The 25,087-nt window shown below is 42.4% G+C and overlaps 1 protein-coding gene across 3 annotated transcripts in view; it reads left to right on the forward strand.

Moving 5' to 3' along the window:
* Positions 1 to 24,177, forward strand: part of LOC146344713 (beta-galactosidase-like) — a 59,842-nt gene extending 35,665 nt beyond the window's left edge. For all 3 annotated transcript variants that reach the window (XM_084858028.1, XM_084858029.1, XM_084858030.1), the window contains 10 exons: positions 98 to 156; positions 651 to 772; positions 855 to 895; positions 2,103 to 2,215; positions 9,988 to 10,062; positions 10,819 to 10,908; positions 11,889 to 12,002; positions 14,863 to 14,994; positions 17,729 to 17,953; positions 23,632 to 24,177. In XM_084858028.1, the coding sequence (XP_084714154.1) occupies positions 98 to 156; positions 651 to 772; positions 855 to 895; positions 2,103 to 2,215; positions 9,988 to 10,062; positions 10,819 to 10,908; positions 11,889 to 12,002; positions 14,863 to 14,994; positions 17,729 to 17,953; positions 23,632 to 23,892 (1,232 nt within the window). In that variant the 3' untranslated portion in view covers positions 23,893 to 24,177. The remainder of the gene's footprint in view (positions 1 to 97; positions 157 to 650; positions 773 to 854; positions 896 to 2,102; positions 2,216 to 9,987; positions 10,063 to 10,818; positions 10,909 to 11,888; positions 12,003 to 14,862; positions 14,995 to 17,728; positions 17,954 to 23,631) is intronic.
* Positions 24,178 to 25,087: the final 910 nt, after the last annotated feature.

The raw sequence follows: 25,087 nt of genomic DNA on the forward strand, positions 1-25,087 counted from the left end.
TGTGTGTACAACAGAAATATTCCTTGTGGGGGCCTGTAGTAGCAGAGATAAGACAGCGTAGGAATCAGATTTGACTCTTTGTTTCATTGATTTGCAGGTAGCAATGTCACCGCAGCATTTTTAACCCAAAGATACAGTGAGCCTAAAGGCCCCTTGGTATGATATTTTTCCTGTACATTCATATATTACTGCTGATGTGAGTACATAACAAACAGTACAAAGATGGTGGTAGAAAACTTGTATTGGCGAAGCCTGGTTTGTGCTGAGGCTTCGGGGTTGGTTTGGTTGATGGTACAGCAGGGCATATCAATAGAACAAGAGTGTTGCAGTAACTGTGTTCGCACACTCAGAAGAAACAGCCATAGTTTATTTAAGCCATGGTGGCTTGTTTTAATCTTCGGCATGTATCAGCACATGGCAGGTGCCATTAGGCTAATTACCCACCCAGGCGCAGCTTGTTATGTCATCCACAGCACAGCTTGTTTGAAGGGGAAGTGCTCTCACTATCATGCGTTGTTATGAACTTGTCAGGAACATCTAGCTGGCCTCTTCAGGGAGTGGAATTTCTTTTTATTGTAGTTTGTTATAGTTCTGTTTTATATTTCCATTATATTCAAAACTTTCTTCCCTCTATATATTTCTTCCTTCAGGTCAATTCTGAGTTTTACACTGGCTGGCTGGATCATTGGGGCAGTCATCATTCTGTTATACCTTCATCAATTGTAGCTAAGACTCTTAGTGAAATCCTGGCACAAGGAGCAAGCGTAAACATGTATGTTCATCAACATCTATTTAAATGAGAACTTAAGAGTTTCTGGTGAAGCATCTGAGTGCTTCTTTGCTTCTCTTTTCAGGTACATGTTCATAGGAGGGACTAATTTTGGCTATTGGAATGGTAAGGGTTGTGTGTATGTGTGTGTTGCTTATCATCTAATTAAACTGGCTTTGATGCTTTCAGTACTGGGATTGTTTCTGTTTGAAAGAAGGGAGAAAAAGGGTATGAGAACAGTAACTCAGAAGGCAAAACAGGATCACACTATTTTCCCTTCTTTGAAACAAAGGAGCAAAGGAACATCAGGGAACTTTAAAACTGAGGCTGTGAGGCACTTAACAGTGCACTGTGATTGGGCATTCATGGAACTTTGCTGGTCATTTACATGATGCCGTCAACCTCCAGGGCACATCCAGCTGTATTTTATCTTTATCCTGCTAAAAAAAAACACACCTTAGATAATCCACTATTTAAATGTAAATCTGCTTTAATGTCTGTGTGTAAATGTGCAGTTCCAGTATAACCACAGCCTGGAAAGAAGAAGCCATTGAGAAGAGCAGGAAAATCACAATTGCTTTCCCTACCCTCCTCCTCCAGCAAGTCTGTCTGTTGACCTGGGCTGGAAGGAGAGTTTTCTTTGTCAGGCTAGGAAAGGCTCAAAGCGAGTGTGGAGCTGGCTGGGGGAGGAAGAAGACGGCAGCCCCCATGTAAACGGCTGATGGTAACAAAGTCACCCTCCACCCGCCCCCACGCATGCTGCTTTGCAGAGAACAAGCAAGAGATACTTGAATCCCTTGGGAGACCCACTGATTCACCACTCGCTCTCTGTCCCGAGGCTGCAGAGAACAGTCTGTGTAAAGAGCTGATCTTTATTTTGCTTAGAATGTGGAAACAGAAGTCCCGGTAAACTGTGAAATAAACAGCCTTGTGTGAGGAACCCCTGAATGGCATTAAATGCAGAAGTGATAAAAGGAAGTCTTATCACATGTTGGGCAGTTTCACTTTCAGGAATATAGGAGAGGTCAAACAAAACAAGAATGTTAGTGACTGGGAAGGGGAGGCTCTTCGGGTTACTGAGGTTCAGCAGACTTCCTGGGATGATTTTGTCTTTCCATAGTGAAAAAGCCAACATTGCCCACTCATGGAAGACAAGGTGCTGGGGCATATGGACCACCTTATCAACTAGGAGTTCAGTTGAGCTTCCCTAAACCTATATACTTTTTTTATTCAACAAAGATGTTCAGGCTGGAGGACAACTGGTGTAAAACCTACCTTGCTGAGGGGTAGCATAAGTGTGTTGTATTCTACTATATTTTTTTCCTCCTTGTAGGAGCCAATATGCCTTATAAGGCGCAGCCTACTAGCTATGATTACAATGCCCCACTGAGTGAAGCTGGAGATCTCACAGAGAAGTATTTTGCTGTCAGAGAAGTCATTGGCATGGTGAGGTGGGGTACCTTGTCTTGCATTGGTCCTGGCTTCCAATTTATTATAGGAATTGAAAACTGCTGCTGCTGTTTGCTGTATCTGAGCTTTGTGGCACCGTGATTCTGTAGAGCAAAGAGCTGGATGTGCCTGATCTTGTCTGATCTCGTAAGCTAAGCAGGGTCAGCCCTGGTTAGTACTTGGATGGGAGACTGCCTAGGAGTCAGGCTTCCTGCACTGAGCAGGGGGTTGGACTCAATGGTCTTGTAGGCCCCTGCCAACCCTATGAGTCTATAAGCAGGATTACACAGATATGATTATTCAATCTAGAGTTAGGCAACAAAGGGCCCATGGAACACATTCCACTGGACAAAACCTTGTTTCCCTTTATGGCAGGGGTAGGTGACTTGGTGTCTGCCAGATGTTTTGGACTAGAACTCCCCAAATCCCTGACCATTGGCCATGCTGTCTGAGGATGATGGGAGTTGTAGTCAAAAACCTTTGGAGGCCACCACACTGCCTAACCCGCCTTTATGGGATTCTGTGTAGACTGGATGGGGAAGAATCTGTGGCAAGCTGGATATAGGCCACTGACCCTACTTTAACTCGGGAAGGCAGCCACAGTTGGGTGGGAGGTCAGATGACCCCCCCACCTATCCCTCTGTGGGCTGAATTACCTCAAAGGCTGTGGCCACGCCCCCTGGTGTCATTTGGTCCCAGTAGCTGTGTCAGGAAGAAGATCCTTCTGTGTGTATGCTGGGAACCGGCCTCACTGCACACAGGCCTTCTCCCATTGGATGCAGGGCAGGTGAGGCTGCTGTGGCTGGAGGAATGTTCCTCCAGCCGCTAGCTCAGTTGTCCAGGTTCCCTGGTGCCTTGGCAAAGCTACCACACAGGCAAAGTGGCCAGGACTGAGCCAGCGGCTGGAGGAGTGCTCCTTCAGTTGCTGGTTCAGTTCTGGATGCTTCATCTGCAAGGCACTTTACTTAAGGCGCTACGCGGGCAAGTCCCCCGCCTGCCTGCATCCCCCACTCTTATCTCTGATAACAGATGAAGAATCTAGGAAAATGTGCGAGCTAGATGGGCAACCTCTGTGGGCCGGACGTTGCCCTCCTCTGCGTTACCTATGTCTGTTTTAGTACAATTAACCAGTGAAGCAAAGCTAAACCAAATCAAAATTGTTTGAGGCGGCTTTGTTGGTTGGTGAAAAAAGGACAACATTGAGAAGCCACATGTACCTGATCAAAGCAATTATGATGGCTCATAGAATAGGAATCAGGCTCTGGCTGAGATGTGCAGAGCCAGTGAATACAGTCCACCGGAACATTCTCTTGCACAACCCCCATTCATTTCAGTGGGGCTTGTGCAAGACCAGGGGCGTTGCTAGGTTCTTAAAAGATCCAGGGCACAGGCCCATAACACAAATTTGCATATCTATACATATACACACACGAGTCTAAGCGCACGTTTAATATGTGTGTGTGTGTGGTGTGTCTATAGATTACATACAAACATAAGAAGTGTGTACTGACACCCCCCCTCCCCGACTTCAACTCAGAACCCGATTCAGCATTTTGGAAAACATCCTGCTTCTGCTCTGGCCAATTTGTAGTCTGACCACTTCAGCTCAGCACCAAACCTGAGTCAATGTTTGGAAAAATGAGTCTTTATGCTTCCTATTGACTACCATGGGAAATTAGAAAAAACTGTTAACTTTTTTCTTTTGGTCAGAACTGGATGATAATTTCAGGCATAGTAGCTCCCTAGAAGGGGATTACACCTGCCCAACGTCAGAAAAACAGGTGCAGGGTTTATATTTTGATTTTCTTTTAAAGGGAACTGCCAATAGCATTTTTATTCCTTGGAAGAATTGGATAAAAATTTCAGGATTCATTGCCCCATCAGAGGAGATCATGTCTGTCAAATTTCAGAATGCTAGCCACAAGGGTTTTTGTGCAAGGGTGGCCTTGACATTTTGAGGTCTCCAAAAGAGGACATACTTATCTCCCTATGTTCCTTGTGGACCATTGTTCTGAAAATTACAGACAGCCTAGAGTTGTCCCTAAGTAAGAAACCAGCAGGGTTTCAGAAGGTTAGGTGCAGCAGTTCATGTGGAAGAGGAGTTCTCCAATTTGGGGGAGGGAGTGATTTGCTTTCCCTTCCATTCACACCTTCCCCAATAGTTTTGGGATAAATTTGTAAGAAAATGCACAGGTCATTAGAGGTGTCCCCCAGGCAAGAAACCTGCAAAGTTTCTGAAGGATATACATGCATGTAAATTTAGAATTACTGGAATTTATTTACATTTCATCGATGCTAGCAGTAAGTGGAAAGGTGCTATTGCACTCATGTCCTGCTTGTGGGTTTCCTGTGGGCATCTGGTTGGCCCCTGTGTGAACAGAATGCTGGACTAGATGGACCTTGGTCTGATGCAGCACGGCTCTTCCTATGTTCTTAAATCTAGAGTGCCTCTGAGCATGTTCAGAATGTTTTTCTTTCACCAGTGAGCACTTACATTCTCCCCCTACCAATTCTATTCCCCTCCAGCAACTCTTCATAAAAACAGATGTCTTGTTTTGTGCAACTCCCCTCTACCTTCTCCTTGTTATGCACAAGCTGTCATTGTATCTTCCTCCCCATAACTTCATTTGTGCCAAGACTTCACCAGGATTCAGCCAATGAGTCTGTTTTCAAAACTAGGACTAAGTTATGGAGAAACTCTGAGCATGTACTAAGTGCCTTTCCCTCACCACTGAAGCTAGAGTTCATGCAAAATGAAAAAATACAAATGACAAAACGTGCATAGGACTGAGCTGAAAGGGTAGTCAGTTTATTAGATGGAATTGGGTAGGCACTGCAGTACCATGCTCACAACTCAGGACTTATTTCTGAGTAAACATGCAGAACATCAAGGTGCCAACCTCTCTGCAAAAGTAACTTGTGCTGGAATCCTATGCACACTTTCCTGAGGGTAAGCCTCATTAAACATAATGGGGCTTCTGAGTAGGCATACATAGGATTGCATAAATTAGCAATATTTATCTCCCCTCCACTTAAAAAACAAACCCCAAACTCCTATTTTTTTTAATTAGAGCTTTCTGTTCATAGGAACATAGGAAGCTGCCTTTTACTGAGTCAGGCCCTGGGTCCATCTAGCCCAGAACTGACTGGCAGCAGCAGCTCTCCAAAATTTCAGGCAGGGTTCTTTCGTGGCCCTACCTGGAGATGCTGGGGATTGAAACTGGGACCTTCTGCATGCCAAGCAGGTGCTCTGCCACTGAGCTACAGCCCTTCCTATTACGGGATAATGGCAACTGACAAACAAAACAGTCCCAGGTTTGTTTCTCTGCAGCCATGTGAATCCACTCTTCTCAAAGACTTGAGTGAGGAGAAGGAGAAAAACCAGCCCTCTTGTCTGTTTGTATAAAGTCAAATACCGTTCAGAACTTCTCTTGCCCACCGAAGAGAATTCTCTTTAAGAGTTCCCCAAGATATGCTCTGGGTGGAATAAAGAAGAGAAAGGAAGAAAGAACAGGATAGGGGAAGGAAGAAGAAAAGAAGAATGGTGATTGGAAATGTGCGCGGGGGTGGGGAGCAGAGAGAATTCCCTAAGCCAAGTGGCTCCTTTCAGAGAGGTAGTTGTTGTTGTTCAGTCGTTAAGTTGTGTCCGACTCTTCGTGACCTCATGGACCATAGCACACCAGGCCTTCCTGTCCTCTGCTCTCTCCCGGAGTGTGCTCAAATTCATATTCATTGCATCCGTGATGCTATCTAGCCATCTCATCCTCTGCTGTCCCCTTCTCCTTTTGCCTTCAATCTTTCCCAGCATCAGGGTCTTTTCCAGGGAGTTTTCTCTTCACATTAGGTGGCCAAAATATTTGAGCTTCAGCTTCAGTATCTGTCCTTCCAATGAGCACTCAGGGTTGATTTCCTTTAGTATGGATTGATTTGACCTCTTTGCAGTCCGGGGGACTCGTAAGAGTTTTCTCCAGCACCACAGTTCGAAGGCATCAATTCTTTGGCGCTCAGCCTTCCTTATAGTCCAGCTCTCACAGCCTAACGTTACTACTGGGAAAACCATAGCTTTGATTATATGAGTCTTTGTCGGCAAGGTGATGTCTCTGCTTCTTACTATGCTGTCTAGGTTGGCCATAGCTTTCCTCCCAAGGAGCAAGCGTCTTTTAATTTCATGGCTGCAGTCACCGTCTGTGGTGATCTTGGAGCCCAAGAAAATAAAATCTGTTACTGCTTCCATTTCTTCCCCTTCGATATGCCAGGAAGTGATGGGGCCAGATGCCATGATCTTAGTTTGTTTAATGTTGAGTTTCAAACCAGCTTTTGCACTCTCCACTTTCACCCTCAACAAGAGGCTCTTTAGATCCTCTTCGCTTTCTGCCATTAGGGTGGTATCGTCTGCGTATCTGAGGTTGTTGAGAATTCTCCCGGCAGTCTTAATTCCGACCTGTGATTCATCCAACCCAGCGTTTCTCATGATGTACTCTGCATATAAGTTAAATAAGCAGGGTGACAATATGCAGCCTTGTCGTACTCCTTTCCCAATTTTGAACCACTCGGTTGTTCCATGTCTGGTTCTTACTGTTGCTTCTTGACCCTCATACAGATTTCTCAGGAGACAGGTAAGGTGGTCTGGTACTCCCATCTCTTTCAGAATTTGCCACAGTTTGTTGTGATCCACACAATCAAAGGCTTTAGCGTAGTCAATGAAGCAGAAATAGACGTTTTTCTGGAATTCTCTTGCTTTCTCCATGATCCAGCGAATGTTGGCGATTTGATCTCTAGTTTCTCTGCCTCTTCGAAACCCAGCTTGTACTTCTGGTAGTTCTCGGTTCACATGCTGCTGAAGCCTAGTTTGTAGGATTTTGAGCATCACCTTGCTGGCATGTGAAATGAGCACAATAGTACGGTAGTTTGAACACTCTTTGGCATTGCCCTTCTTTGGAATTGGAATGTAAACTGACCTTTCCAGTCTTGTGGCCACTGTTGAGTGTTCCAAATGTGTTGGCATATTGAGTGCAGCACTTTAGCAGCATCCTGTTTTAGGATTTTAAATAGCTCAGCTGGAATACTGTCATCTCTGCTCGCTTTGTTGTTGGTAATGCTTCCTAAGGCCCACTTGACTTCACTCTCTAGGATGTCCAGCTCAAGTTCAGTGACCGCACTCTCATGGCTATCAGGGACATTCAGATCTTTCCTGTATAGTTCTTCTGTGTATTCTTGCCACCTCTTCTTAATCTCCTCCGCTTCTGTTAGGTCCCTGCCTTCTTTGTCCTTTATCATGCCTGTCTTTGCACAAAATGTTCCCTTGAGATCTCTGATTTTCTTGAAAAGATCTCTAGTCTTTCCCATTCTGTTGTTTTCCTCAATTTCTTTGCATTGTTCATTTAAGAAGGCCTTCTTGTCTCTCTTTGCTATTCTCTGGAACACTGCATTCAGTTGGATATATCTTCCCCTTTCTCCCTTGCTTTTTGCTTCCCTTCTTTCCTCAGCTACTTGTAAAGCCTCATCAGACAGCCACTTTGCTTTCTTGCATTTCTTTTTCTTTGGGATGGATTGAGTTGCTGCCTCCTGAACAATGTTATGGACTGCCATCCATAGTTCCTCAGGCACTCTGTCTATCAGGTCTAATCTCTTGAATCTATTTGTCACCTCTACTGTATATTCATCAGGGATATGATTTAGGTCATACCTGAATGGTTTAGTGGTTTTCCCTACGTTCTTCAATTTAAGCTGAAATTTTGCAAGAAGCAGCTCATGATCTGAGCCACAGTCAGCTCCAGGTCTTGTTTTTACTGACTGTATGGAGCTTCTCCACCTTTGGCTGCAAAGGACATAATCAATCTGATTTCGATATTGACCATCTGGTGACGTCCATGTGTAGAGTCGCCTCTTGTGCTGTTGGAAAAGAGTGTTTGCTATGATCAGCGTGTTCTCTTGGCAAAACTCGATTAGCCTTTGTCCTGCTTCATTTTGTACACCAAGGCCATGCTCGCCTGTTATCCCGGTGATTTCTTGACTTCCTACTTTAGCATTCCAATCCCCTATGATGAAGAGGACATATTTTTTTGGTGTTAGTTCTAGAAGGTGTTGTAGGTCTTCATAGAACCGATCAACCTCAGCTTCTTTGGCCTCAGTGGTTGGGGTATAGACTTGAATTACTGTGATGGTGAATGGTTTGCCTTGGATTCGTACTGAGATCATTCTGTCATTTTTGAGATTGTACCCCAATACAGCTTTTCCCACCCTTTTGTTGACTATGAGTGCTACTCCATTTCTTCTAAGGGATTCTTGCCTACAGTAGTAGATATGATGGTCACCTGAATTAAATTCGCCCATGCTTGTCCATTTTAGTTGGCTGATTCCCAAGATTTCGATGTTCAGTCTTGCCATCTCATGTTTGATCACCTCCAGCTTACCTTGATTCATTGATCTTACATTCCAGGTTCCTAAACAATATTGTTCTTTACAGCATCGGACTTTCTTTTCACCACCAGACACATCCACAGCTGAGTGTCCTTTCGGCTTTGGCCCAGCCGCTTCACTCTTTCTGGTGCTACTTGGAAATTCCCTCTGCTCTTCCCCAGTAGTATATTGGACACCTTCCGACCTGAGGGGCTCATCTTCCGGCGTCATATCTTTTAGCCTTGTGATACGTTCCATGGGGTTTTCTTGGCAAGAATACTGGAGTGGGTTGCCATTTCCTTCTTCAGTGGACCACATTTTGTCAGAACTCTCTGCCATGACCTGTCCATCTTGGGTGGCCCTGCACGGCATAGCTTATGGCTTCACTGAGTTATGCAAGCCCCTTCGCCACAACGAGGCAGTGATCCATGAAGGGGCAGAGAGGTAGTACTTCAGAGGAATTTAGGAGGCTGTGCAAGGTTTGCAAGGATTGCACAAAGTTAAATGAACTTTATGAGGTGAGGTGGCTGAGGGCTTTTTCTAGCTTTTTTAAAACTGTAGAACCTATTTAAAAGCCCCAGCAGTTTCTCGATCATGATGCCACATAGTCCTAACCCTCCCTTTGGGATTATTTGAGTGACTTGACAGTTTTTATTTTTTGTTTTAAGACTTTGAGAAAAGGAAACTTTACACATGGCTAGCACAAAAGCCACTGGACCTAACTGTCTGAAATTTGGTAGGTTCAGTCAGCTCTATAGGGTCTTCTAGGTCCCCTAATTCCATGCATTTATGTGGAAGCACAAAAATATATATGTAGCTCTTTGCTTTGACGCATTTTCTTGAAAAAAGCAAACTTTACCTGTGACTAGCACAAAGGTCACTAGACATAACTGCCTGAAATTTGGCATATTCAATAGCTCCATGGGGGCTATCAAGCTTCCAAATATCATGTATTTGTTTTACAAACTAAAGAAGTTATGGCTTTTTTGTTTTCCAATGCAAGTTCATGGGGAAATGTAAAAAAAAAAAAAAAGGCAATTAGGACAGCTCAAAAGATCCAGGGCACAGCTCAAAAAGATCCAAGACCTGTGCCTAAGTGGGCTGTCCTATAACGATGCCCCTGTGCAAGACAACTTCCCATTGGATTGCACCCCTAACCATTTAATTGTGCTAGAAGCAGAAACCAATAAGAGATTCAAACCGTTAATGCCACAAGCAAAAGAAGACTTGCGGCTTTGGTAAAATTGCCCCAGGAAGTCTATCCTCATCATATATTAATATGATGTCTTCAAACGCCTCTTGAGATGAGAATGAGGAATTTGATCCTTTGAGTCTAAAGTCTATTTTCTTTATTTTTGTTTTTATTTTAGTACAAGGAATTACCAGAAGGCCCTATACCTCCAACAACACCCAAGTTTGCCTATGGACGAGTACCACTGGAGAAGGTAAATGTGTATATATATTGTACAGTAGATGAATTTGCTTATGCATAGGGTGGGTGGTTATTTTTTGTCTTTGTTAAGGACTAGTTTTTACAAAAGGTAGAAATACCCATTTACTTTATTAGCAATTTAAATGTGGTAGAACTCTGTGAGTTCTATCCCATTTGGTGTGATTTTGGAGATGGGAATTTATAGCTTTGTCATGGAGGCTAGGTAAATTCGTTAAGCTCTTTCTATGATGACTTTTGCAACATATAATTGAAGACCACTGCAAATTTCCATTAGACAGAGCAACAACTGGGAAATGTAGTTCTCAGAAAGAAGCTTGAAGGTGTAAATCACTGCAAGCATGACTATAAAGTTAATAATAACATTTGTGATAATCTTATGGTGAACAAACTTTCTGACCCTGAACCATCACCATATCAACATAGCATGAAACTGGCTGGCAGTAGATATTTATGTTGAATTTGTTTGAGCCCAACTAAGACCAGCACTAATATGCAAAGTGGCTAATCATTTCCTTTATCCTATACAATTCAGTACACTTTAGGTACTATTAAAAGCATGATTTAAAATTGCTGTTTTGTTTAATGCATTTAGGGTGCAATCCTATGTGTGTTTAGACAGAAAAAAAGTCCTACAACTCTCAGCATCCTGGGAGTTGTAGGACTTTTTTCTATCTAAACATGCACGCAGGCATCAGATAGTGCCCTTAATTATAATTGCAAATTATAGCCTGTCTTTGCTGCACTGTAGGTGGGCACAGTGAGGGAACTTCTGGATGACCTGTCACCATCTGGACCAATTAAAAGCATCTACCCTTTAACATTTGTTCAATTAAAGCAGGTAAAAGCTGATCCTAGAACATTTCTGGGTTAGCATTTTCTACAGTTGATTCTATGACACTTAACCATGTGTAATAATTTATTTCTGTTTATAACTACACTGAGAAGTGTAGCTTTTGGGTAGACTGAGTGGAGCAATACTAGTTTGGGAGTAGAACTGTTTGTTTCAGAAGGGACTGGTAACTGAGGATGCAATGCTATGCATGTTTAGACAGCATGGCTATCTGGGGCATGCTGGGAGTTGGACCTTTTTCTGTCTAAACATGTATAGGATTGTGCCCTAAGTGCAGTTGTCCTGGGAACATATGTGAGGGCTGAGGAGGTTGAGTGAAAGGATGCTGTAGTGCAGTGAGTGGGCTTGCCCTGTGCCTGGTAGGTGGATAGTAGTACCAGGGAGTAATAGATATAAGGAACATGCAGATCAGTGTACAGATATATCAGCAGACAAAGTTATGGTTGAGGGGGAGGCAAAAAGAGTTATCTAGAGTAACTAAGTGGCAATCAGAGGAACTTTAACAAAGGGAACAAGAGGATGTGGAATGGACGAAACAAGTTGGGGGAACTATAAGAAAGTGTTTGGCAACTTTTATAGAGGGGTAAATCAACAGAAGAAACCTGTTGCATAGAGGTATGAAGTACACCCTTGTCTCTGAAGGTGTTTTCTATTAATTAATTACATAAACCTTTGTAATTAAGACCCCTACAGCTGGGTAAGCACAAATATGAAACTTGAAAATTTCCCTACAAGAGGTAGGTGTGGCTGACTTTAAATGAAATAACTGAATAGCTAATGTTTATACTTTGATAAACATTAGCCTAAGATCTTGAAACCAGCATGTTTTACTGTTTTACTACACATTGTATGAGAGTTAGATGTAAAAGTGGGGGATGTCTGGTATTGCTCAGCATTTTGCATTCTGATTTTGACTTGTCATGATAACTCTTTTCTCTAATGGCTTTCTTTCCTCTTTCTTCTTCAAGTACTTTGGGTATGTTTTATACAGAACTAAGCTACCAAGAAAATGTAGTGAGAAAACTCCACTCTCTTCAATATTTGATGGAATTCATGACCGTGCTTATGTCTTTGTGGATGGGGTAAGGGGAGACTCCAGAACATCCAGCTTTCTTGCTGCTATACTACAACTATGGCCATTTCTTCTGCTTTCTTTTATTGTGGGGGGGGGGAACACATGTGATCAGAGGTTCTCTCCCCATTCTAAGTGTCCCACTGCTATTTATCTCTCTGCATGCGATACGCATAAGAAGGACAAGCCCTTGCCTTCTTTGTGGGGCTGGGGCTGGAAAAGGGGCAGAGTATCAATGCCACAGTTGTGCTGTCCTTCTGAGGTGCACCAAGCATCTCAGAGGCACAGCATGACAGGTATAACCGCAACAGCCTTCTCAAGCTTGGTTCTGGGCAGGAGAAGAGATTGTCCTCACAGTTGTGTGGTAATTTGGAAGTGCTTAGAGTCAGAGATCCTTGGAAGTACAAGACAACTGTAGGGACAAACCCTAACTACAAGCTTAAGAGACTGACTAGGGCTTGTCCTTTTCACACAATGTTTCTGAAGTATTTGGAGTGGAAATGCAGCAGGACTGATCCCCTGCCCCTTTCTCTGGGTCCAACCCAAAAAGTATGGACCCCTGTGTCTGATACATGCATAACTGGCTTTGGGATGACTCTCACATACATGTACGTTACTCATCACATGACATTTTGTTGTGAATTTGTGAACTGTGTCCATTGACAGTGTTGTATACCAAATGATTTCAGCTTTGTCTGAGAGCTTTGTCTTTGGTGTTTCATATGTGAAGGCTGTTCCATGCAAGTAACCATTTGATAATATAGGACACTGAGTGATGAACATATGTGCATGATCTCATTGTCATATGTTCAAGTATGTTTTAAGTTTCTAATGATTTGAGTCTAGTTTGGACAATTTGCTGTCCTGCAATCCTATTTTGAGCCACACTCACATGTCCACTGTGAAATCAAGGCACACACAGTCCATTTCTGAGGCTTTCTGCTTTGTTTTGTTCACCACAATCTTGTAAGAGAAATCCATGTGGAATAAAATTGTCAGAAGGATCTAAAATATCGCAGGATTGTGGGCTAACACAATTTCAGATTTGGGAAACTTATGGTGTTCTGCAGTTCCAGTAATTCCTCGTCTCTTTACACAATTGTGTGGATCCCTGCTGTGAATTAACTGCTACATACTGACATCAGAGTATCTAAATTACTTTTTACTCCACCTGTCTACAAATTCAAGGCAACTTACAAGAAATAAAGTCTAAGGTCACACAACCAAAACAATAAAATGTAGCAATAAAATCAATTCAAATCAATAGCAGTGAGCTTTAAATATTTTACCAAACAGTACAGTACACAGTGACCTGGTTTGTACATAATGCTAATCCATCATTTATGTAACCCATGGTTAATCTATGATTTGTTGCCCTACCCAGGGTTTGTCTGGCCAATGGTCGAACAAACTGTGGTTTGTTTTCTTGAACCCCAGGTTGTTTCCTTCCTCCTTCATCTTCTCCCTCCCTGTATCCCAAATGCCTTTGCAGTGCTGTAGTACTGGCATGTAGAGTGTCCAGCTTTGGGGGGGGGGGTTACCACTTTTGCCTGCCACCTCTGTAGCCTGGCAAAATAACCCATGAACATCCCATGGCTCTGGGTTCACACGTAACAACAACCCATGGTTTAAACAACCCAGAGTTCACAACGCAACAATAAAACATGGGTTTTCCTTTTGGGTTGTTTGTAGTTAACAAACTATGGTTTATTAGCATAGCTGGGTTCACACATCACAACAATCTGTGGGTTAAATGCATTCAAAAACCCATGGGTTAAATAAACCTTAGGTTAGCATTATGGGTGGACCAGGTCAGTTGACCTCTGTTGTGGCCAGATGCCCTCCAGAATAGATACATTCTGCACCCGCTCCTGAAAGTTAGGATACTTAACTAAAAGTTAGGTATACTTAAATAATTTCTGAGAGATTGTTCCATAGCCTTAGATATTAAGACTGTGCTCCCCAGTGCCAAAATCTTAACCTTGTGCAGCAAAGGCACACAAACAAATTCTCTCCTGTCCTTTAGCATACATTGTTTTGCTGGCATGCGAGCCAGTGGAGGAATAACTTGGGCCATGGTTTTCTTTATATTACAGTTTCTAACCATGGCTAGAAGTGGGTTTGCAAGCTAGTTTGAGCCTCACCTTAGATGGCATTGGCATCAGTGCAGATATAATGCTTGCCATGTTTGGCTCTGAGAAAGGAAAGTAGGGTCAGAGGGAAGGGGAAGGAAAGAGCATGTGAGCCCGTGGGGTGCTCCTGATCTCCTAACCATGGTTGAGAATGTTACATCTGCATCAGGCCTTGGAGATCTGTAAGGCAATGAGAGAAGATATTAGGGGAAATCAAGGCACAAGTGAGAACATGATAATACACTAAGGGTAGTGTCTGCCAACAAATTAGGGTTGGATGAAGCCATTATCCTTCTTGTGAGGCAATTATGTCTGGGAGGTTCACTTCTTCACTACATTTCAACTGTATTTTTAACTTTTTTTAAAAGAGGAGAGCACCAAGAAAATAGTGGGTTATTTTCAGTACCTCTGAACACACCTACCAAACATAACACCTTGTATTTAGCCATTTAAGCTTCCTGACCACAGAGGGTGGGGAAATTTAAACTTCCTCAGAACTAGTTATTTTGTCTTCACACAAAAATGTTGAAAGAGTTTGAGTTATTTTGAATGATGATTAGTCTTCAGCTTCTTCAAATTATGAGTTGACAGTTGGGGTGGGGAAATTAAGTTCTTACTAAATCCTCACATGAATGTACAGATACACCTAAAAATAGAGATACTGATACACACTAAAGTAGTTTGTCTTCTGTGCCCTGTTTAAGCTTAAGATTTTAAGTATTGATGTTGTTCATACAGATTCCTCAGGGAGTCCTTGAAAGAAGGATGGTGTTAACTCTCAATATAACTGGGAATGCTGGAGCATATTTGGATATATTGGTAGAAAATATGGGCCGAGTAAATTACGGAAGATACAACAATGACTTCAAGGTATATCTTCACCCGATATAATTATCCTGCAAAGTGTAACCATGTTAGTTCTTGAGGGCAAGACAACATTTGTTATGGTGCTGGGTGTCTGCAGGTCCTTTGGGAGAGGAAGAGTTTGGAGACAGATGTGTACCCTTTTAACTGGAAATGATAGGGAATATGTCATGCTAACACAGCTGTCAATTGATAGTGCAGACACTGATGCAACAAATCATACCTGTCAAGGGCTCCTTGGAGGCCTCTCTCAGTCTAATCCAGTAGCCAAGTCCAGACACAGACAAAGGGATTCCTTTCAAAGCTTTATTCTTCTTTTATAACTTAACAACTATACCGTTTGCAACTAGATCTGAGCAGCACAGTACTTATGCCCTAAGTTGGAACAGTTGGTCCCTGTTTGAAAGGGAATTACTGGCAGACCCCTGAACTTAAGGACTAGGGAGAGTCCCTTCCCTTGTCCCTTGGATCTTCTGGGCGCAGCCGTTGTTTGCGCGCCAACCGGGCACTACGCCTTCTTTCTGCGCCCTTTATTTGGCGCCGCTCTCTGCATCGGCGTCGCGCATCCACCAAGTCTGCTATCTGCGCTGTGTCACGCTTTGGACTGCTATCTAAGCTAGGAATGCTGGGAGGAATCTCCGTCAGCTGTTGGCCCTGGGAAAGAGGAGCGCGCTCCTCTCCCAGGAGCGACTGCTCTTCCTCAGAATCAGAACTACTCTGGGATTCTATGGGCTCAGTGTCCACCCTGACAATACCTGCCCCTGGGGAAGATGGGTGAAGGGCATTGTGCATGTTCTTTGATTTGGTTGAATGCCAACATGAGGTGAAGCTGACATTGTTCTAATGCAAACAAAGCCTTAACATACATCATATTATGGAGAGAGATTATCTCAAACTGCCTCCCTTTGGAGACATGAGCCATTGTTTGGGTGGTTTTGACCTCCTTGTAAACTTGCTATGATAGTCAGAGGCCTCCCTGACACCCTTCTAAATTTATGTACATCTTGAGGTAAGGCATGAGGTACTACCGTATGGACCTGTGCCTTTCTATCCTAATAATTGTAACATGGAAGTCTCTATTCTTCCCATTCCCGCTGTTGATACTTGATCGCTTTGGACTAATTTTCTACTTTTTGACTCCTTAATGTTCCTCTTGTTATGGGCTCTTGTTGACTCTGCCTCTCTGTCTTCCAATAATCTGCCTGACATAAGAGCAAGTTGTCAAGATGATTAATCTTATCGTCAGCTCACATGTGCTTATTTTCTCCACGTGATCTGTCTTGAATATGGCATTATGTGGAGAAACCTCGGTGTGGACTGGCTCTACATGGATCTGGTCTGCAGTGGCCATCAGCCAACTCTGTGATTGTGGTAGCACCTTTTTTTCAACCACAGCAATAGCAGAAATGGCTATTAGCTATGGCTGGCTGAACTGTGTAGAGCCTGGCTTGATACTGGTTCTCCGTATGACCCAGTACACCAGTGGGATCTAAGAGAGAAAATCAGTGTGTATGAATTGGTCCTTAGTTAAAACATAGAGGAGTTAAAAAAAAATACTTGCTGCTTGCTGTGACATTACAGTATGTTAGCCAAAAATACAAACACCTCTCTAATCATAGTTTTCTATAAGAAGTTTAGCTCTTAAGTGTTCACAGCTCTTCCACAGGATGTGGAAACTTGGCATGTGAAACATAATGTACCATAAGGTTTAAAGGTGAGATCAAAATCCTAGATTAACTTTATCTAACAAATGATCTATGAAAAGGAAGCTTCAGAACAGATATGTTTCAGGTGCTAAGCTGAAAACTTTTGCACTCTAGTTTTTAGATATACCCGTTCACCTTCAAATGTTCATATTGATAAACCAGTTTGCTTCTCAGATAAGCAAAAAGGGCAGTTTTCAATTTTTTTTCTGATTTAAGGCTTTAATTTTGATGAAGTAATCATAGATTTGAGGAAAATTGCTAAAATATAGCCCTGGTGGTTTGGTGCAAATTTTCTTTCTGAATGAAAAAACACACACATGAAAGATCTATTTTTGTCACAAATCTATTTTATTCGTTTCTTGACCATGAAAAGTACCTTTTGTCATTTTAAGCATTTAAAATAAATTAGTTTTAATTTATTTGAATAGCACTTCATTTGGGGCCAGGAAGAGGGAGTGTGTAATTGGTGTCTGTTATACTGTTTGGGTAGATAATATTACCTCTTGTATTAGGCTCCGGTCATATACCCAGTTAGTAACACCACTGAATTCAGCAGGACTTTTGAGTAGACATGTATAGGGTTAGTTTGTTAGTGTAGTACCTTTAAATGGTGACAGTATTCAGCACCTGTAGAGTACTGGGGGACAGTCAGTTGGAAATACATTATTTACTATATTTTTGTAAGATTGAGGTGAACTACAATTTCCTTTAAATGTTTCCTGTGATGTTGTGTTTCTAGAGAAAATTATGTTTCAAGTTCCAAATTCTGATTATTTCTACTGTTTTTTTAAAAACAGAAACAATAACCCATGAACTACATAATATTATAATAAAATACTCAAGGAATAATGCAAAGTAGGCAGATTGAGACAAGACAAATTGCTATTGGATGAAGCGACTTCCTGAGGATTTCTTTTAAATTTTCATTCATGTTCTTTTGTTTTGTTCCAAGCAATACCAACAATGAATAACTTTTAAAAGTCTAATTTATGCTTTTCCTTCTCTGATTGTATTTATGATAAACCCATTTGCAGGGCCTGATTTCAAATGTAACTCTTGCTGAAGAGATACTCATTGACTGGGAGATATATCCACTGGATATTGACAGAGCAGTGGGCCAGGACCTCAAAAATGAGATGTCTGGTGGGAATATATCAAGCTATGAAGAGCCTACTTTTTATACTGGCCATTTTTCCATTCCTAGTGGAATTCCTGACTTACCTCAGGACACTTTCCTCAGGTTTCCTGGGTGGACAAAGGTAAGTTTTATTTTTATGAAAAGTTCAACAAATTTCTAATTTCAAAATCCTTGGCCCAACCTACATGGAAGCATCTTCCAATGCTGATGTAGTTTAAATCACATTTTCTTGAATTTGCATCTACTCCTCCTATGGCACATATAGCCAATTAATCCACTGTGGACTTTATATAAATTTTGCTTTTGTGAGACAAGTGTGATCTTAAACTGCATTAATTTAGTTATGTAGGTGGAGTCTTGGGACATCAGCAAGTTCCCTTCCCCTTTTTAAATTAAGTTTATTCACAGGTATGATGATACAAAGAAGTGGAGACTTAAAAAAAAGTCATCCCAAAAGCAACATGCTGACTTTCTCAGGAGTAAGCCTCATTGAAGAGAATGTGATTTACACATTCTACTTCTGACATAGATATTTATCGGCACATTTTCAGCTAGATGTTCCCAAGGCAAATAAATACAAAAGACAAAGAAAAGAATCGGGAAGGCTTGGAAGGAAAACACATTCTAAACTTTATTTTTTTCAAAGGTGGAGGGGAAGCAGCATTGCAGGAATAGGTTAATAACTTCTCTGGGGGCATCAACAAGTTTCCTTCCTCTTTTTTTAAACATTCATTAAGCTTATTCACAAGTGGGCAAAGGAGTGGAGACTTAAAAAAAAACAAAAACAAACATCATCCCAAAAGGAACATGCTGACTTTCTCAGGAGTAAGCCTCATTGCATTAACTCTTCGGTTCACTGGGCGAGAGAGAGAGAGAGAGAGCGAAAGAGGTAGCAGGAGAGAAGCCAGCAGAAGTGTGTGTTCTTCACATCTCCGCAGGAACACATTAGAAAACACTATAAAAAAACAACAACCCGATCTTGGTCAGCAGAGGGTGGAGCCAACAGGAAGGGTTAATTCCTCCCATTCCAGTTGGGTCCACCCTTTGCTGATGCAACTTTCCATTCCTCCTCGCAGTGCTGAAGCCACTCATCCTCCCCCTAGAGTAGTACCGCAAGTTTAGGACACATTGAATCCCAAAGCGCAGGTGAGTCATGGTAACCAGAAAATCTGTCACAAATGGACTTTGTGAAAATTAGATTTTACAGCAAGAAAACCTGGGACTGATACAGATTGGGAGTAATGTCATGTGTCATACCCATCTGTGAGAAACAGTAGCACTGCAGTAAATTTTCTGTGTAGATTGGGCCCAAGTTCTTAACTGAATGTTGTTCAAAGGAAGACTGTAAAGCTCCTGAGTTGGAGTTTATTAGCAGCACTAATGCTGTTATTGTCAGGCGTTAACCGGGGCTGGGGGGCTATACCTTATAATACTAACATTTATTAAAGGTGCAGTCCTATGCATATTTAAACAGTAGAAAGTCCCACAACTGCTGGCTGGGGAATGCTGAGAGTTATAGGACTCTTTTCTGTCTAAACATGCATCGGATTGCACCCTAAATGACTCAACCACTAGGGACTATAAAGTCAGTGAAGAACTGCAAAACAGTGGCCCTGCCTGTATGTGATAATCTAATAAGGCCAGGTCATATATATTGTAATTAACTCATGTGTGCTATTCTACAAATTGAACAGCAGCATCTTGCACACCTGTGGGACCTTTAGATGCCTAGAGACTGGTTCTTAATGTTGGTTGATTCAGTTATGGTATCTCCATTTTCAGAATGCTCCTTTGCTGTGCAAGATCAGATTAAAAGTGTCAGCCACACATACACCTACCACAACCCTCCACCCAAAACCCATTGGTCCACTTAAATCATCTGACCTGGTTTACAGACGTCATGCCACAATAGTTCTTATACTAGTTTTGTTTTAGGACAAGGGCAATGAGGTCGAAGATGGAGGGGACAGACTGGGGAATATAGAAGGTTTTCTTCCCCATTATGTGTGTCACTGATTTTGGTTACATTTGTATACATTCTAATTTAATATTTAGCGCATGTATGCTGTGTGGATGTGGCAGACTTCAATACAATGTCAAAACGTCTTGCTGTATCTTCCAGAATGGTTTTGCCCTTAATATGTTGCTCAGTTGTCTTACATACATAAGCCTTAACGGAGGAAATTGTTTGAGGGTAATTGGCAAGCTGAGTTTATGTTGATCCTTGCCAAAAATTTGAAGCCAGCAATTTACAGTTACATCTAGGGTTATGCTTAGGTCAGAGTGCTACTCTTACAAATTCCTGTATGTCGTTATAACTTCTTATTAGAGAAGACCTCCTCCAATATGTGCCGCCTCAGGCCCTTGGGCAGGCCTTGCTCTGTACCTCTTCCTTTACAGCCTCCTTCCCCAGCCCAGTGCCCTCCAGATGTTTTGGGCTACAACTTCCATTACCCTAGCCAGTATGGCCATTCTGTCTAGGGCTAGTGGGTACTGTAGTCCAAAACATCTGGAGAGCACCAGGTCGGGTAAAGCTGCTTTACAGAGATGAGAATTGCTGGGACCCTGTCTGCACTGGCATCAGCACTATAAAATGTCCTTAACACTATAAAATTTCCCACCATTCAGCTTCATTGGATGAGCCAGGGTTCCACTAATATGATATAATATTTTATGTGGCTTTATTGTGATTTACATGCTTTTATTTTTTTGTTTAATTGCTTTGTGTACTGTATGGATTGGCAGAGAGTGCAGCATATTTTAGATCTGAATGCAGCAATCACTTCAACAGTAACCTAGAGTAATATTGATGCTGCAAAAGGTTTTCCTGAGCTTCCTGCAGAAGAGACAGTAGTAAAAAGTGTAATGCAGTTTGCCAAAGCCACAGCAGGAGATTATTTTGATAAGGATGTTTCTGAGGTTGGTGCTTATTAACACCTTGTGGAAAGTGACTGATAATATCTTAGTCCAGAACTGCATAACTAAACATGCAACTCCCCCTTAAAATGTACAGATGAAAAGTTTTGACAGAGTGATTTAGACTAGTTTTAAATATGGTTTGCAGATGGAGGTTTGCAGCATAATTTGATCAGTGAACTTAATTTTTAAACCATATTGTCAACTATGTCTCCTGATTTTCTTCCCACTTCACATTTTACTTAAATAGTACCAGGGTGAACTTCAGCTAGTCCCTGTCAACAGCCTGGCTACTGCATTGTGAGACCAACTGCAGTTTCTGAGTAGTTTTCAAAGGTAGCTCCATATAGAAGGCATTATGGTAATCCAAGGGTAGGTAACCTGGTACCCTCCAAATGTTTTGGACTATACTTCTCATCAGCCCCTGCCAGCATGGCCAATGGTCAGGGATTATGGGAGGAGTTGTCCAAAACATCTGGAGGGCATGGGGATAACAAGTTCTTATCTGGTGCTGCATTATTTGTATTAAAGAATGTTTAAAAACAAAATGAACCTCTGAGCATCTGACATAGTCTGTGTCTGACCTAGCTCATGTGTGGATAAAAATGGGGCAAGGCCAAGACATATCAGGGGCGGCGGGGGGTGGGGGTGGGGTGGAGATGAAGGCAAGTCTGCAGACGTCAGTAGGAAATCTCTTTGTTGCTTAGACCAGTGTGCAAGCCTGAGCTGGATGCTATTATTTGTGCATTCAAGTTTTACTGTTTACAGCCAATGGCCATTACAATATAAACACCAGAAAACATATTTGTAAAACACTGAACAATCAATCTGGTGAAACACAAGTAGGGCCTTGGGAATACAAATAAAGGATTTTGAGCATATGTTAAAATTAGGAAACCGAAACTCCCCTTAGCTTTTGTCAGTGGTGTAATTCAGAAAGACCACTCTTAACTTTGTTGCAGCTAGCGCGAACAGAGCTACCCTGTAACTGACAAATATATCCGTATCTGCCAGCAGCCATCTAATCTTAAAGTCACTTGATAGGCCTTCTAAAGAGGTCTGAAAGTAGAGAATAAACTTAACCCTAGGTTAATTATATAGAGGGCAGTATAAAATATAGTGCATCGCATCTTCAATTTGGCTTAATCCACATACACAGAAACAATCTTTTGCTGGCTTTTTAAGAAATCTGCCAGTCAAAATATTCAGTGGGCATCAGTTGAAGTCTGAGCTGAATAAAAGCATGCCTTATAGGGAAGAAGGTTAATTCCCACAGATAGGGAATGAGTGCTCAAGGTGCTTTACAATAAAATAATAATAAAATACAACAATTCCAAAGAAAGCAAAAAAGTAAACTAATCTGATACAATACATTACATTAAAACAGAGGAAGCTTCTAAAATCAAAGGGCTGCATTAATCACTATAAGCTCAGCAGAACAGTATGGACTTTACCAGCTGTCTAAAAGCCAATCCCGAGGGAGCCAACCTAACCTCTCTTAGAAAGGAGTCCCACAGCTGGGGTGCTGCTATACAGAAGGCCCTTGCTTAATGAAGGTTATTTCCTGCAGTTCTCCTGTTTGGGGCCTGAGGAGAATGGTGGTACATTATCAAAGGGCTCCATCGCACGGGTGGAGAATTCCACATCAATGCCAGTTTTTTCCCCATCAGGTATCATTGCAGGACTGGGTTGTTCTCTTTAGATGGCTGTCCCCCGTCGCACTATTTTTTGTTTCTTTCGTTCTCACAGGGGTGGTGATGCCACTTGGGGTGTAGCGATAATTCCTCCTTGGTTCCTGCCCCTTTCCCTCCCCTTGCATGTTACTGGTGGATAGGAACTGACACACTGCAAGTCTGCAACCCCCAGCACACTTACTTGGGTGTATGCCCCATTGAACTCAAAGGGGTGCTCTGAATCAACAGAGGACGTTGCTTCTGTGCTTGGTGGGGTGGGGGATCAGATCTGTCTCCCTTTGTTGCAGGGGGGCATTTTACCCTCTTCTCCCTCCGATCAAGAAATGTGCTCAAGCATTTACATGGCAGACACGTGGTTTGAGAGCAATGCACTTCTTTGGCACCATCTGGTACTGCTGTTGCTGAGTGGGCAGCTCGCTGTGCTGCAGCCAGGACTTGGGCAGTTTAGCGAGGGGGTCACCTTGAAGCAAAGGGGAAAATCGCCGGTGGGGGGGAGGGTTGGGCGCAGATCTTTCTTTCCTCAGCAAGACTTGAGTGGAGGCAGGAGTCGCCCTCAAACCGTGTGCCCTCCCCTCCTTGCAAGGAAGGGAGAGAGCACAAGCCCTCACGCCTGTCAAATCTGCCCGCAGGCCATTCGCAGTGCCTTCGTCCGCCTGACCGCACCCCCAACAACCGAAAACAAATGCCCACAACTGGTTCCTTCCGCTATTGGAGAATTTCATGGGGAGGTCGTGGCGCTCCTGTTCCATGGGCTGGAAAAAATACCACATTTTTTGTGTTTGGGGAAAACACAGGATAGTCTGGGGGAAATGGTGGGAGACACCTTAGAGGGTAATGGCGTCATCTAAAGAGCCCACAAACTTTTGTGGCAGAGCCATCTCAATAGCAGGATAAAAGCTCCATTTGAAGAAGCCCGGAGTCCTTCTGGTTCCTAGTTCAAGATCTGTCGCAGGTTTGAGTCCTGATATTGGGAGATGGCATGGAGAAAGCCAGTCTGCTAACATTTCTTTTAGCTGTGTCTTTTTATGCAACAGTTGGATTGGTATAACACAAACCACATTTTTAATGGGGAAATTAAAAATTGAGTTATCAAGTAAGAATGTCATATTTGTCTCTTTTGATTTCAAATAGAATGCATAGTTAGGCTGGCCAAAAGTATATTTCCTTCAAATGGTTTATTTCTTTGCAGGGACAAATCTGGATCAACGGCTTTAACTTGGGACGCTATTGGCCTGCCCGTGGCCCTCAGCTAACACTGTTTGTTCCGAGCAACATTCTTGTTTCATCTTCTCCAAACAATATTACGGTTCTGGAGCTGGAGAAGTCTCCTTGTGACACCCAGAAATGTTTGGTGGAGTTTGTAGATAAACCCATTCTCAATGCAACCCTTTACTATGAAAGCAGCACTGAGGAGTTGTTCACTAAAGATGTACGGTTGGACGGTATATGAGTATACCACATTGCCTCTTTATATGTGTTTCTTTTATTACCAGACTCCTTTTTCTACATTCTCAGTTGTGAGGGTGAAAAAAAAAATCAGTGTTTTAAAAATCCAGAGGAATAATTAACTGTGGAGACTTTATCAAGACTGTAGAAAGTATCAAATAGTATTACCTCTTTTTTAAAATGAAAATCTTGTATTTGTAATCAGCAAGAAAAAAAAATCTGATTCCTATGGGTGCCCAATGGTCTAAACAAATAAATGGAATATCCGTTTAATAAACTGTTGAACACACATCAGAAGAGGGTATTTTTTTTCTTGCTAACTCTGTGGTTTTGCATTTTTACCTGTTGCCTTTGTAGTCAGACCGAAAATGTTCAGGTTCATAGTTTGAATGGAGCTGCCAAGGGTGGAGTGGCTTTTACTGTATGAAAACGAAGTAAATATTTTAAGGGCTCTTAAAATGAATTTTCACCTGTATTTGACCAACTGTTTTCACATTTAAAGCTTTTAAAAAAGCCTTGACATCTCATAACATTTGTGTGGATGGTGAGCCTTCAGGATTTGGCCAAGATTTGGCTTTATTTATTTATTTTATTTTATTTACAATATTTGTGTGCTGCTGCATATCTAAAACAGATTTTGGAGTGGTGAACATAAAAGGTAAAAGAATAAAAAGATTAAAACACCATATTAAAATTATACTTTTAAAAAACAGAATGCCGGTAGAAACTGTGGCTGGTCAATTAAAGAATGCCTCCTGGAACAGTGCTGTTTTCAGAAGGCGCTGGAAACAACACAGTGTTGGTGCCTGCCTGAGTTCCAAAGAAGGGGGCCACCACACTGAAGGCCATGTCCTGGTGGACTCCAGTTGGGCAATACGTCCATGTGGAACCACCAGGAGCAAGGCCTCCGATGACCTCAGTGACCAGGCAGGCTGGTAAGGGAGAAGGCGCTCTGTCAGGTATCCTGGTCCCAAGTTTTAGGGCTTTGTACACTAGTACTAAAACTTTAAATTGGGCCCGGCAGCAAATAGGCAACCAGTGCAGTTCCCTCAGCAAAGCAGTTGCATGCTGAAAAGGGGCAGTTTCCGACAACAGCCGAGCTGCTGTGTTCTGCACTAGCTCCAGCTTCCAGAGCAGCTTAAGCGCAGCCCCACATAGAGTGCATTGCCGTAATCCAGTCTGGAGGTTACTAGCGCCTG

The sequence above is a fragment of the Heloderma suspectum genome, chromosome 5, assembly GCF_057233095.1.
Source record: "Heloderma suspectum isolate Gila_16-S chromosome 5, 16-S_ref, whole genome shotgun sequence".
Classification (NCBI taxonomy): Eukaryota; Metazoa; Chordata; class Lepidosauria; order Squamata; family Helodermatidae; genus Heloderma; species Heloderma suspectum.